The 13,777-nt window shown below is 45.1% G+C and overlaps 1 protein-coding gene across 1 annotated transcript; it reads left to right on the forward strand.

Moving 5' to 3' along the window:
• Nucleotides 1–4,139: 4,139 nt before the first annotated feature.
• Nucleotides 4,140–8,365, forward strand: STBD1 (starch binding domain 1). Its single transcript, XM_037529640.2, has 2 exons — nucleotides 4,140–4,344; nucleotides 6,128–8,365. The coding sequence occupies exons 1-2, from the start codon at nucleotides 4,140–4,142 to the stop codon at nucleotides 6,982–6,984; spliced, it is 1,062 nt and encodes a 353-aa protein (XP_037385537.1). The 3' UTR covers nucleotides 6,985–8,365.
• Nucleotides 8,366–13,777: the final 5,412 nt, after the last annotated feature.

A 13,777-nucleotide genomic window follows, 5' to 3' on the forward strand; every position in this document is an offset into this window, starting at 1 on the left:
ACCTGGAACCTCCCCCTTTCCTGGGGACCACCCTGTTACAAGCTCACTGGCCTGGGATGGAACTAGGTGCTTAGGTGGCTGGGGATAGCTTCATAGTGCTGAGATTTAACCCCTTGCGCCAACAGGGAGGCCTCTCCAGTATGTCTTCTTAAAGAGACCCCGAGTTTCAACTTACTACTAATGCCACAAAATGTAACACATTTAGCAGAATTCAACATCTCCCTCCCTTATCCCTACCCAATCTGCTTTCATTTTCACTAAATGAAATAGCAATGGAAATTATCAGTAACAGATAAAAAGCAAATGTTCGAGGATTTTCTTACTATTTTAAAAATCACTTTATTGACTATAGAGTTTATAAAATTCAAGGCTATCCTATGACAAGTTTTACTATGATAAAAGGAGATAGGATAAATGTAAAATTTTTAACAAAATTCTTATTATTACAAAATTGGTTACATAATAGTCTTATAATTTAAAAACCAATTATAAGAATGTATCAGAGAATGTAATTTTGTATAGTGACATTCTTTTTCTCAAAAAATAACTTTGCTACCATCTTTTATTGTTTTCATTCTCATCCCAAGACTGGTTTTGTTTCCTGAATTGAGATGTGAGCTATATGAGTGGTGGTCAATGGTTTTAAATTTTTTTTTTTAAGATTATTTATTTATTTATTTATACAAGCACTGGGTACAGTCAGAAGCGCAGGAGGGTGAGAGAAGTCACCAGAGCCAGAGCGGGGAGCAGAGCAGGCAGAAGGACCGAAGTACACTGCTGAGGGGAGCAGCGGGCGGCAGGAGAGGTCTGCGCGCCATGCAGGACCCTCCTCTGGTGGCCGGGGAGCAGCCGGGGATTGAACCGGTGCTGCAGAGGCTGCGGCAGCTTCGCAACCCAGTGCTCAATCGCTGCGCCACCGCCACCGGGGAGGCCCAATGGTTTTAAATTTTAGTGGTCTTTGAAAAGTCATCATTGACTCCCTAATTAGTTTAAGACATGAACCACATTTGACAAGAATTAATATCTACATTGTGTTTAAAAAAAATGCATAGAGAATCAATGTGAAAAAGATAATGATTCCAGACTGGGAATACATGGAAATTCACTCACTCAACCTTTACTTTTTGCCGGACCACTATGGGAATGTTCTGGTGCTGGGATTCCACTGAGAACAAAGGCAAACAAACCCCGCTTTGTCACATCATTTATATTCTAAAGAGAGGAAAGAAAAATTAGACAGAACAAATGTATGGATTGTATAGATAGTACAATATATTAGAAGTGCTGCCCTAAATGCTAAGGAGAAAAATTAAGTAGGGGAAGGGTATTGGAAGCAGAGGATTATTTATTTATTTAGTAAAGATTTATGTATTTATTTATTTATTTATGCGTAGAAGAACAGGAGTGTAGGTCAGAGGGAGGGGGTGAGAGGATTCACAATAGACACAGTGGGGAACAAAACAGGCAGATCTGTAACAGGGTGGGTGGTCCCCAGGAAAGGGGGAGGTTCCCTGCCCCACCCAAGGGAGGGTGGAGCTGAGCAGGAAGAGTTGAAGCTGCAGAAGAGACTGAGGAAGGAAGAATGATGGAGCCAGAAGGAGACCTGGAGGAGGGACATGGAGCCTAGAGGAAAGGGGGAGGTTCCCTGTTACAGATCTACTGAAATATACAGCTAAGGGGAGCAGTAGGTGAGAGACAGGAAAGGTCTGCTGAGCAGTGTGTGGGGTAGCTCTTGGTCTGGGATCAAACTCAGGCCTTTGTGGTAGTGCTGAGACTTAACCCTTAGGGCACCAGGGAGGTGCAGAAATAGGTGATTATAACTAAAATTTGGATATCAGGGAAGGTATTGCAGAGCAGATGACATTTGTGTGAAGACCACAAAGAGTGAGGGAGAGAGGATAACTATGTGGATGAACAGCTGAAGGAAAGATAACCTTAGGCCAGGAAGTCAGGAGCTGCAGAGGGAAAGATGGACATAAGCCAGGAGAGGTGGGGGTGGGAGACACAGATCCTATTGGGGCTTGAAAGAACCAAGGATAGACTGGTGCCAAAGTGGTGTTGATTACTTATTGAAGGCAATTGAGAAATAACATATATAAGAATGATGTATTACCCAATGATCAGTCTAAAAATGGAAATAAATCTCTCCTTGTTCCAGGAGGTGAGATACAGCCTTAACAACTCAAACTAGGGCTTGCAAGGTTTGTTTGCATATGTAAATAAACCCACAAATTTTCTTTTTAAATTGCAAAGTTTCTTTTGTTCTGCCCTTTCCTCCCAAATTTACTACTCTTAAAAAAACTATAACCTCATGGCACTGACCTATCACAGTTTGCATAGTCTATGGGCCTCCATGCACCTGTAATTAAATTGGTCTTTTCCCTTGCTAATCTTTCTTGTGTCAATTATTAGAACAGCCAAAAGAAACAAAGGGCGGTGGTGATGGGGTTAGAGCCCTACAATTTTCTCCTTCAGTTTTCAAGGTTTTGCCATGAGGTTGAGACCAATTGAAGGGGAGCAGAGATGAGGAGGCTAGAGTGTTTTTTGAAAGTAGCCTGTTAGGAACTCAAGGGTGGAAGCAAGAGGAGCATTGAGAGGTGATACAGCTATCCAGGAGAGAATGGCAGAACAGGGTGGCACTTGCTATGGAGAGAAGTGGAATTCTGACTATATGTTGAAGAAAAAGAAAGACAGAGGCAAATAGCAGATTTGCGGAGGAAATTTGGGCGTTCAGAACTGAACGAATTGGATCTGAGATGTCTATTAGCTTCCTGGAGGAGATGCCAAGTTGCAGGTCCCCACCTACCTTCCCTTCCCGCCTCCCTCTTTGTCCGTAGGCCTAATATCCTGCTGGGAGCCCGAGGTCCTCCTGTAACAGCACCCTCAGGGTTTTGCAGCCCATTAGGGGCTGCTGTTTGCTAATCGTGGGACACATTTGCAAGGCTTGTTTCCCCAATAAGGGGCGTTTTAGTAATTATTTCAAGGTGGATATTTGCTAATGTGGCCTTAGCAGTGGGATGTAGGACTAGTTCAAGGGAAAGGTTCGAACTACAGATAAAAAGGTGGAAGTCATTAGCTTCAAGTTGATGTGTAAAGCCATCAAGCAGACAGTGAATTTAGAAAGAAATTGTAGAAAGAAATGTGTAGAAAGAAATGTGTAGAAAGAAATGTGTTCTTGGCTCACAGCGTTTTTGTCGGTTTGTGAGGATCAAATTAAAAAAAAAAAATGTGTGTGTTAAACACTTGGCAGACATACAGCACAGCACTTAAAAGGTTTGCTATTTTTACTAATAAACCCATCTGTAGGAGCTTGTGCCTGGGCTACATCTAGTCCAGACAGGAGAGTGTGCATTTTGCAACAACCACACACCCTAAAAAAGAATTCGAGGAAAAAGCAACGACTGGAAGTGGGTGAGATGATTGGCATTTATAGAGGATGGGTTGCAGTCCAATTCTTTCATTTTACAGGACGGAAGAGGCTTGGAGGCAGCAACTAGGTTTTCCATCTGGCCCCGGCTGTGCTTCCAGTCCACCTTCAGCCCACCTAGGTCAGCTACCTCTCCAGCCCCCGGCCAGCCCGCGTTTCACTAATGCAGCTCGCTTGGCCTTTCCCGCATCTGAGAACCGGGAAGCTCCACGCCCCAGCTGGCCGCGCTGCAGCAGAGTTCCTAAAGGGATAAGCCGTCCAGGTACCCCGTGCAGGCCGAAGCAGGGCTGAGCCTTGCGGCCAGCTAGCAGGAGACCAAAAAAAAAAAAAAAAAAAAAAAAAAAGGCTGTGGGACAGAAGGGCTTTGCGCGCGGTAGCTGCGCGCACTTGGGCTCTTTACGCGCTTCAAGATACACGTGGAACCCGCACCTCCTGCACCTGGCTGCGGGCGGCTGTCGGAATCCAGAAAGTACTAATTGGAAAAGGAGCGCGAGTCTCCGCCGGGCGGGAGGCTGGGGCTGCAGCCCGGGGGCGGGGAGTGGGGCGGGGCTGGGAAATTGAAGCTTAGCAGCCGACCGCTCGGCCCTGCGCTGGAGAGCCCGCCGCCGGGACCGTGACAGGCTGCAGCGGGCAGAGTAGGTGTGTCGCCTCTTGAAGACCGGAGTCCGGGATCCCGGCGACCGGCCTCGCCCGCAGCTACGGCCTCTGAGCCATGGGCGCCGTCTGGTCCGCCCTGCTGGTCGGCGGGGGTCTGGCCGGGGCCCTTTTCGTTTGGCTGCTGCGGGATAAGGGAAAGGACCAGGGTGCGGAGCCAGATCAGGACGCCCGGCTCGGGGAGGCTGTGGCTGCGGGAGGCGATCGAGCTGGCGGTGGATTGAACCCTGGACCTTCCAAGCGGGAGCTGGTCACTAAACCAGGTATTCCTCCTCCGCGTGACCTGAGGCCAGATCTGCCAGGGGGCTCAAAGTTCGCCCAAAACCAACCTGGAGCTTTCCTAACAGTCCATTCCCCAAGCGCCTCCTCTAACCTGGCTCGTAGCACGTACTGTGCAGGCTTCTTGCTCTCCACTGAGGCCTGGGAGATGCCCTAGAAGGTCGTCCCGGTGCGGTCAACTTCTGGGTGTCGAGGCGCCCGCCCCTGAGGACCTTCCCAGCCCTCCAGCCGGTTGGGCTGCTCCTCCTGCAGGAGATTGGTGCAGAGCAGGTGCAGCTTCCTGGCCTTGGGAAAGGAATGCTTAGGTTTAGGGGCGCTTTTACAATCCTCTTAAAACTCTGACTGAGCAGGGACACTTTCTCAGTCCCAATCTCATAGCTTCGAGTCCTCCCAGCCCTCACCGCATGGAAAAGCTTGGTTTGGGAACACCGGCTATTTGGATGCTTTTGTCTGGAAGGCAAAGTTCAGGTTGGACTCTGTCCAGAAAGGCCTCTGCTGAAGTCCTGGAACTGTAGGCCCTTTAAGAACTTTCAGAAATTCTCCTTGCTCACCCCCAACAACAGTGCTGGGCTGTCTAACTCCTGGGGCAAGGAGCACTTAAGTAGGAGTGCTTAATAGGATACTCAATTCCGATGTGTAGAACTGACATTTAGGTTTAAGAGTCTACATTTTAAAGAGACAGTGTTAGGCAAAGTAAGAGCAGAGCAGAGACCTGACAATTCAGTGCCCCCACCCTTGGCCGACTGCCCAGGCCTGGACTCCAGTCTAATGGTGAAAATGACATATGTGAACTTTATTTTTAGTGGAGTGGTGTTTATATGTAGCCACTTGAAAATCTGCCCGTCTTCCCTATGACTCGCTTGGGATGAACAGAGGGCTCATTTCTCTTCCTTTTCTGAAAACCAGTCTCATGTTTTAGATTGCAAAACATGGGGAGTCACAGCACTGTTTCACTTCCAACTCCATCATTAGAGACAAAAATAAACAAATCTCTTCTTCCAAAAAAACTCATCTGTGCAGATTGTATGATTTAAATTTTGAAGGGAGCTGTTTGCACTAACAGTAAGGTGACCCGGAAGGAAACTGAGTCTCCAAGGAGCTTGGATTGTGTACTTTAAGAACATTTTCACAGTGTGCAATTGGGTGCATGTGTAAAAAGCTTTATTATTTGTTGAAGAAGTTTCTGATGTGCACAGCATTGGCAAGGAGAAACTACCCCTCTGCCAGTTCCAGCCCAGTGATTTATTGCTGTCCTTTGCATTCTCCCAGCGACAGCTGAGCTGATCTATGCACAGCTTCCAGTTTGACTTGATCCCTGGTCTGCATGCAGTTCTTGGAGTATACGTGTACCCTTCTGGTATGTAGGATAGCCACGTAGCCTTGCACCCCACAGGCTGGACATGTTTTGATGACAGGAGCAAAACAAGTTGACTTGGCTGCATGCCAGTGTGACCTGGCATATGGACCTAGAGGACCATGACAGGGGCACACTTCTGCCTCCTTGATTTGCCACTTCATTTACATTCTTGTACTAGAACTCTGATTCTCCTGCATGTGCCTTTTATTGTTGGATATACGCGCACATTCATAAGAGCACAGTGTTGTGAACTTACCAGGTAGCTAATACTTGATTTTAATAAAGATGAATTTTGTGAACTGCAGGTAGGTTAGTAGTAATGTCTTCAATAGCTAAACCTATTTTTTCAGCCTAATATTTTTTCTCATGTGAACTGCCTAACACCTTTAATTTTTCCTTTTTTTAAAAAGAACATCGCCAAGGAAACAATGCATCTTTGCTTTCAGCCACTAAAGGGACTGGTAGCCTGCAAGAAGCAAGGTGGAGACTACAGAGTCCTGGAAAAGATGGTAACTATGATGATTCAAGAGAGAATGTTTCTTCGGGATGGTTTCCAGATACAGAGTGTCTAGCTGCCTCTGAGGCTAGGAACTCTCGGTGTTACTCTGAAGTTTCAAGAAATCGAAGCCTTGAATCTTCTATAGGAGAATGGGGATTCCAAAAAGGACAAGAGACACCTGGTAAAGCAGCTCCAGGCTTTGCTGAGAAGTTGCCTTCTAGCAACCTGTTTATGGACAAAGTTGAAGAAGTGAGTCTGGCACGAATGGACAGCCAGGACCTGACTGATCCTGAAGACTGGGAAATGGTGTCCAGGCACTCATCTTGGGGCGATGTTGGTTTGGATGGCAGCCTTGAGTTTTCGATGTTAAGCTCAAACCAGGGACTGGACCATGGCAGAAGTAGTCTTGTGGAAGCAAGAGGTCAGGAAGTGGGTATGAAAACAAAAAGGGTTGTAAAGTTGTCTTCAGAGTCTCAGCAAGTCAGTATCAGTTTCCAGATCCATTATCTCACAAGCACTGGTGTGCAATTCATTGCAGTAACTGGCGACCATGAGAATCTAGGGAGATGGAATACTTTCGTCCCACTCCAGTGTAGCAAGGATGGACTGTGGTCTCATACTGTGTCCCTGCCAGCAGATACAGTGGTGGAGTGGAAGTTTGTGGTGGTAGAGAATGGGGAAGTTACCCGTTGGGAAGAGTGCAGCAACAGACTCTTAGAGACTGGCCATGAGGATAAAGTGGTTTGCAAGTCATGGGGGGTTCTATGATTTGGTTTACAAAGTATTAGAGAGACATTGTAGCATGTGCAAGAGGCTAAGGTTGTGGAGCACATTGAATAAAATAAAATATAGTGTAACTTCAAATGTAGCTAACAGAATTGTTTCAAATTTGCTAGTGGCTTTTGTCTAATGTACACTACACACACACACACACACAGACACACACAATTGTACATATACACATGTATATATGCAGTTACTGCCTCCCACGATCCTGGACTTTTCCCCTGGTAGCATCAATGGATGTATAAATGCAGATCCAGCATTACTTTAGGAATTGGATCTCTTAGGGAAGAACGTGGTTCAACTTCAGGTGTGGACTGATCAGGGAGTACAGAAACTAATAAGCTATACAGCATTCAGGCTTGATCCTTTGGGCCATCCTTAAACCAAGGGATTAAAACAAATCTTATTAAGAAATAACTGATTTCCTGTTGGGACAACCGGAGAAACGCCTTTTTAACCATGCACATATTTTTTATTTCAAAATAGTCAACACCAGATGGAATTGTGATCATATCTGGGCACTCAGTGTAATTAGCAAGGATATGAGGTGATATATTAAGAATTCCCAAAGCAGAAAATATTTGCACTCCATGCAACTGATAAGGCACTAATATCAAAGATCAAAGAATTCACACAACTCAACAAAAACAAAGTAAACAAAGCAGTGAAAAAAATGGGCAGGAGAGCTAAAAGGACACTTCTCTAAAGAAGAAATGCAAATGGCCAACAGATAGATGAAAAAATGCTCAACATCACTTATAATCAGGGAAATGCAAATTAAAACCACAATGACATACCACCTCACACCAGTGAGACTGGCCCATATTGAAAAGAAACTGGCAACAACAAATGCTGGTGAGGATGTGGAGAAAAAGGAATCCTCTTGCATTGCTGGTGGGAATGCAAACTAGTCCAGCCAGCTATGGAAAGCTGTGTGGAGGATGCTCAAATTACTAAAAATGGATCTACCATATGACCCAGCAATTCCACTCCTAGGAATCTACCCAAAGGAGACAAAAACATTAATTTGAAAGGAAACCTGCACTCCTATGTTTATTGCTGCACTTTTTAGAATAGGTAAGATATGGAAACAACCTAAGTGCCCAAAAATAGATGAATGGATCAAGAAGATGTGATGTATACACAAAATGGAATACTACTTGATGATCCAAAAAGATAAAAACCCATGCCATTCACAGCAACATGGATGGAGCTAGAAGGGATTATGCTCAGTAAGTCAGAAGGAAAAAGAAAAATATCAGATGGTGTCACTTATAGGAGGAATATAAGGAAACTGAACAAAAGGTCCAAAAAAGGACAAAACTTGAAAGCAAACTATAGGTCTAAGGCATACAGCAGGGGAGGGGGGATAAAAGGGGAAAGAGAGGGATCAAAACAGGGGAGTGAAGAGCACAGGAGACTATGTTGATGGTTTATGGGTGATATGGTGGTGGGAGATTTATGGGGACTGCACCTGGGGGGAGAAATCAAATACTATACAAAAATGAAGAGCAATGTAAGAAAATTAACAAATTTAATAATAATAATAAAAAGACTTCCCAAAGCTTTTGGCTTGTTTTTTCCAGGTATGGTTTGAAGGTAACAAGTATGTCTTTGATTTAATGACTGAAGGTTGGTGTAGAAACAAGGGACCTAATGAGAATCAAGCAACCTAGGAGGAAAAGAAGGTGGCCAAGTGATACCTCTTAGGGAAACGGAGGTACAAGTATGCCTGACTGCAGGGAAGAACATTCCATCATTCATGGGGTCTTTGTAAGACCCCTTCACACTCTAGCTCTAGACAGACTTTCCCCCAGCACTAGCCTCATCCTTTTCTCTCCTTTCATACCAACAGCTGTGTTGGGTAAAAATATTATAACAGGACAGTGATATAGATGCACCTCTTTGCTCTAAGAAGAAACAAACATTTAAACTTTGCTATTATACCTGAAAAAATAATACAGGCTGAGTTTTAATATCTTCAAGTGTCTGAATCATTTTTCTACATCTTAGCGCCATATTTGCTTAGATGTAAGATAAATACTAATATTTCCCTCCACTAAAAACATGCAGAAAAGAAATATCAGGAAGCACTGAAGTCTGTTTTCAATCCTCCTTTTGGAGAAAAAGTGACTATTTCACCGTTGGAGGGATATTATATATGAGTACACTAGAATTCCTGTATGTTAAAATAACTTTTAATAAGAATTACACCTTTTGGCAAAACAATATTTAATCACAATTACCAATGAGCTTTGCTGAAAAGAGCACACACTTAATTGAAAATAGGTTAGAAAGTGCTTAAAGAACTATGTTTGGCAGTTTGGGGCTCATAGAACTTTTATGTTGAATTCCCACATACTTCTTACTTCACAATGAATTCTCTACAGGGAGGCCTTCAGAAGGCATTTATTATTACTAGGCAGAATATCCAAGCATTCCTTAGGTAAAATGAAAGGTAAAACAATTTACAATAATTTAGAGTTTGATCGCTGGCCATTTTGTCATTGCTTGATAAAATAAATATTAACCTTTTAGTAAAGCTGATTGATTTATGAGCTATATGTTATACTAAACTTTATATTTCTGAAAATCATTACTTAAAATTGGATGTGTTCAGACTGCTGAGGAAGTAAGGGTTTTGTAGCTGGAGTGTGTATACCCTACATAGTTCATTATCTGCACTGCTTAGGGCTGCTGCTAGCTGCTGTCACAGAAGGCATCCATGTATAAAGGCTAGTTTCTTGCTCACTTAGCAGTCCACAGTAAATAGTCCACAGTAGCTACTGCTGTCCTTGAAGAGATTGTCACCTAGGGGCTTCTGTCCTATGGCTCTACCTTCCCCTAGGACATCACCATCCTCTCCCCAGCCCATGGAAGGAGAAATAAAGTGAGGAAAAACACAGACTTACTTAAACGTTTGGTCAGAAAGTGCCAAATATTGTTCTGTCCACATGCCATCAGAGAGAAGTGGCAAGGTGATCAGGTGAGAGGGGAGGAGGAGCTGAGAAAGAGCCTCTGGATGGACAGCTATTTCTCGGTGACATCTGCACTGTGGAACAGGAGTACAGATTCTGGACAGCTAGCGTCTGCTGCACTGTCCCTATTGTCTTTGGTACAACCGAGACATTTTTGCATTTGGTCTCCCATTATTTGCTTCACAAAATGGGGTATAACAATTGTAAGGGCAGGACATGGACACAGAGCAGGTTTTCTGATCCCATGCAGACCCGGTAAAGGAGGAGTCGGAGTGCTCAGTGGTTTTTTTGTAGGTCTTTTATTGGAGTTCACCAGGCATATGGCAGGCAGGGGTGCTGGGGGGCCGGGAGGCTGGCAGGCCTCCCAGCCCCCAGCAAGTCTTCACTCTATCTGGCCTCTCCGGCCTTCTCTCTCTCTCTCTCTCTCTCTCTCTCTCTCTCTCTCTCTCCCCCCTCCCTCTCCCCCTCCCTCTCCCTCTCTCTTCCCTTTCCCCTCCCTCTCTCTCTCCCAGCTTCTCTGCTTCTTTCTTGGCTTCTCTTTCGGCTTCTATTGGCGTCCCCGTGACGCCGCCCTTAAAAGCACAGTCTTAGCCCTGGTGAATCCCATCTACCTAGGCCCACACCCTATTCCAGGTGCCCGCCATCAGGCATGCATTCAGAACCGCAAGGATCCATCATCTATCCTGATAGCGGGAGGGCAGAAAAGCCTGACATTTTTTCCTTACCCTACAATAATATATTTGGACTTTGTTCTGGTTCCTGGAACAGAGCTCCTCTGACCCTTGGGATCTCCTGTACCATAGGAGTGGCTTTTGTTATTTAAAATGAGGCACTTTGGGGGGACTACAATGATGTAAGGGAAAAAGAACTAATTAATAAAATTTTTTTTAAAACTAGGACAATAAATAGGGCCTCCCTGGTGGCGCATTGGTTGAGTGCTGGGCTGTGAAGCTGCCCGCAGCCTCTGCAGCACCGGTTCAATCCCGGACCACCGGCGAGGGTCCCACATGGCGCATAGACCTCTCCAGCTGCCTGCTGCTCCCCTCAGCAGTGTATTTCTGCGTCAGTCTGCCTGCTTTGTTCCCCGCTCTGGCTCTGGTGAATTCTCTCACCCTCCCGCGCTTCTGACTGTACCCAGTACTTGTCTAAATAAATAAATAAATAAATAAATCTTAAAAAAAAACTAGGACAATAAATAAATGAAACACTTTAGATTGCACCTGAGTTTATACTGATGGGCTGAATTACCGTAGGCCCCTAGATATACTCAGGTCACCACAAAAACCAAGTGATTAAAAGTTTGGAATGTGCAGCCCTGATTCCAGGAATGGGATCCAGGGCTGAGGATTAAGTGCTAGAAAAACTGTGGAATAATGAAAGTTGATGAACTTCCCAGTTGGTGACATCGAGGTACTCACCCACAGAGGCATGGAAGTCTCGTGCACCGGAACCGCATACCTTCCCCTATCTATGTATCTGCTCCATTTGGTTATTTGTGAGTTTTATCCTTTACAATAAACTGGTAATAGTAAGTGAAGCAATTTCTTGAATTCTGTGATGCATTCTAGCAAATTAAAACAGATAATGGGAATGTGGGAACCCCCACTTCATAGTTGGCCAGTCAGAAGTACAAGTGACCTGGGATATGTGACTGACGTCTGGAAGTCAGGATCGGGGGATGGGGCAGCTTTGTGGGACTAAGTTCTTAAATCTATGGAATCTGACACTTAACTCCAGGTAGTGTCAGAAGTCAATTGACTTTAGTAGGCTCAGTTGGTGTCCACAGACAATTGGCTACTGGTGTTGAAAAACTCCACATAAAAACCCCTCTAATGTGTTAAATTCTTATTAAGGCAGACTAAATTCATTCAATCTGTGGAAGTCATCTATTGACTAAAGAATGAGGGTTTTTTTCTTTGTAGTCATTAACATGTGAAAGACACTGCTAAATATTTTGATTAGAGATCTCAATGTTTTGTTATTTGAGGCCTCAATGTTTTGTTACTTGATTATTTCACTGATATTGACAGAACAGTGACTTCTGGGTCACACTCAGAATCCCTGTCAGTACATTGGAATTTGTCCTTATGTTCTGGGCATTTTTCACTTTCACGTGGAAGAAATTCTCCCTGTAGGGTGAAGAAAATGTCAGGCTTTTCTGCCCTCCCGCCATCAGGTTAGATGATGGATCCTTGCGGTCCTGAATGCATGCCTGATGGCGGGCACCTGGAATAGGGTGCAGGCATAAGTAGATGGGATTCACCTGGGCTAAGACTGTGCTTTTTAAGGGCAGCGTCACGGGGATGCCAGCAGAAGCCGAGAGAGAAGCAAGAGAAGCAGAAACTGAGAGAAGGCCGGAGAGCCCGATAGAATGAAGACTTGCTGGGGGCTGGGAGGCCTGCCAGCCTCCCGGCCCCCCAGCACCCCTGCCTGCTGTGTACCTGGTAAATCCCAATAAAAGACCTGCAAAAAACCGCTGAGGACTCTGACTCCTTTACCCGGTCTGCTGGATCAGGAAACCTTCACTGTGTCATTCCTGCCCTTACATTCCCCCAGGATGATTTTTTTTTTTTTTTAAGATTTATTCATTTTTTTTTATAGAGGCATTTTTTTAATTTATTTATTTGTTTGTTTGTTTGTTTTTTGTTTATACATGCACTGGGTAAGTCAGAAGCACAGGAGGGTGAGAGAATTCACCAGAGCCAGAGCAGGGAGCAGAGCAGGCAGAAGGACCGAAGTACACTGCTGAGGGGAGCAGCGGGCGGCAGGAGAGGTCTGCACGCCATGTGGGACCCTCCTCCAGTGGCCGGGGAGCAGCCGGGGATCGAACCGGTGCCGCAGAGGCCGCGGGCAGCTTCACACCCAGCGCTCAACCGCTGCGCCACTGGGGAGGCCCCCAGGATGATTTTTTTAATGAATTATTTTATTTTATATAATTCTTACATCATTTTTCATTTTTGCATAATGTATGAGTAGGGTAAGGAAAAAATGTCAGGCTTTTCTGCCCTCCCGCCATCAGGACAGATAATGGATCCTTGCGGTCCTGAATGCATGCCTGATGGCGGGCACCTGGAGTAGGGTGTGGGCATAGGTAGATGGGATTCACCTGGGCTAAGACTCGGCTTTTAAGATCAGCGTCACGGGGATGCCAGTAGAAGCCGACAAGCCGAAGAGAAGCCAAGAGAGAAGCAGAGAAGCAGAAGCTGAAAGAAGGCCGGAGAGCCCAGATAGAATGAAGACTTGCTGGGGGCTGGGAGGCCTGCCAGCCTCCCGGCCCCCCAGCACCCTTACCTGCTGTGTACCGGGTAAATCCCAATAAAAAGACCTGCAAAAAGCCACTAAGGACTCTGATTCCTCCTTTACCCGGTCTGCTGGATCAGAAAACCTGCACTGTGGTCCAGTCCTGCCCTTTATAGTATGCATTTTCATTTTGGTTATATTCCCCATACAATTCCCACCCCCTTTTTCTGACCCTAATCCCTCTTCTCCCCTCGCCCTCCACTGTAGTGTGTGTCTCTGGTCTATAGTTGCTTGTTGATTTTGATTTTTACTTTATCGCAATTAGTCTTTTCCCAGGATGATTTTTTTAAGTTGAAGAAAACAATTGACTATTGTCTTGGACTAGTAAAAAAAAAAAATAATTATTTTAACACATTGGTATCACTGTAACAATGTAATTCCCATAGAAAGGGGACGTCCCAGGTTCCCTGCCTCACTCAAGGAAGGGTAGAGCTCAGTGTTGAGGAGAAGCTACAAAAGACTGGGAGAAGACTGGGGAGAGGACTTAGGAAGAAGGG

Source organism: Talpa occidentalis, unplaced genomic scaffold, assembly GCF_014898055.3.
Source record: "Talpa occidentalis isolate TD23 unplaced genomic scaffold, MPIMG_talOcc4v2.1 talOcc4.6, whole genome shotgun sequence".
NCBI lineage: Eukaryota > Metazoa > Chordata > Mammalia > Eulipotyphla > Talpidae > Talpa > Talpa occidentalis.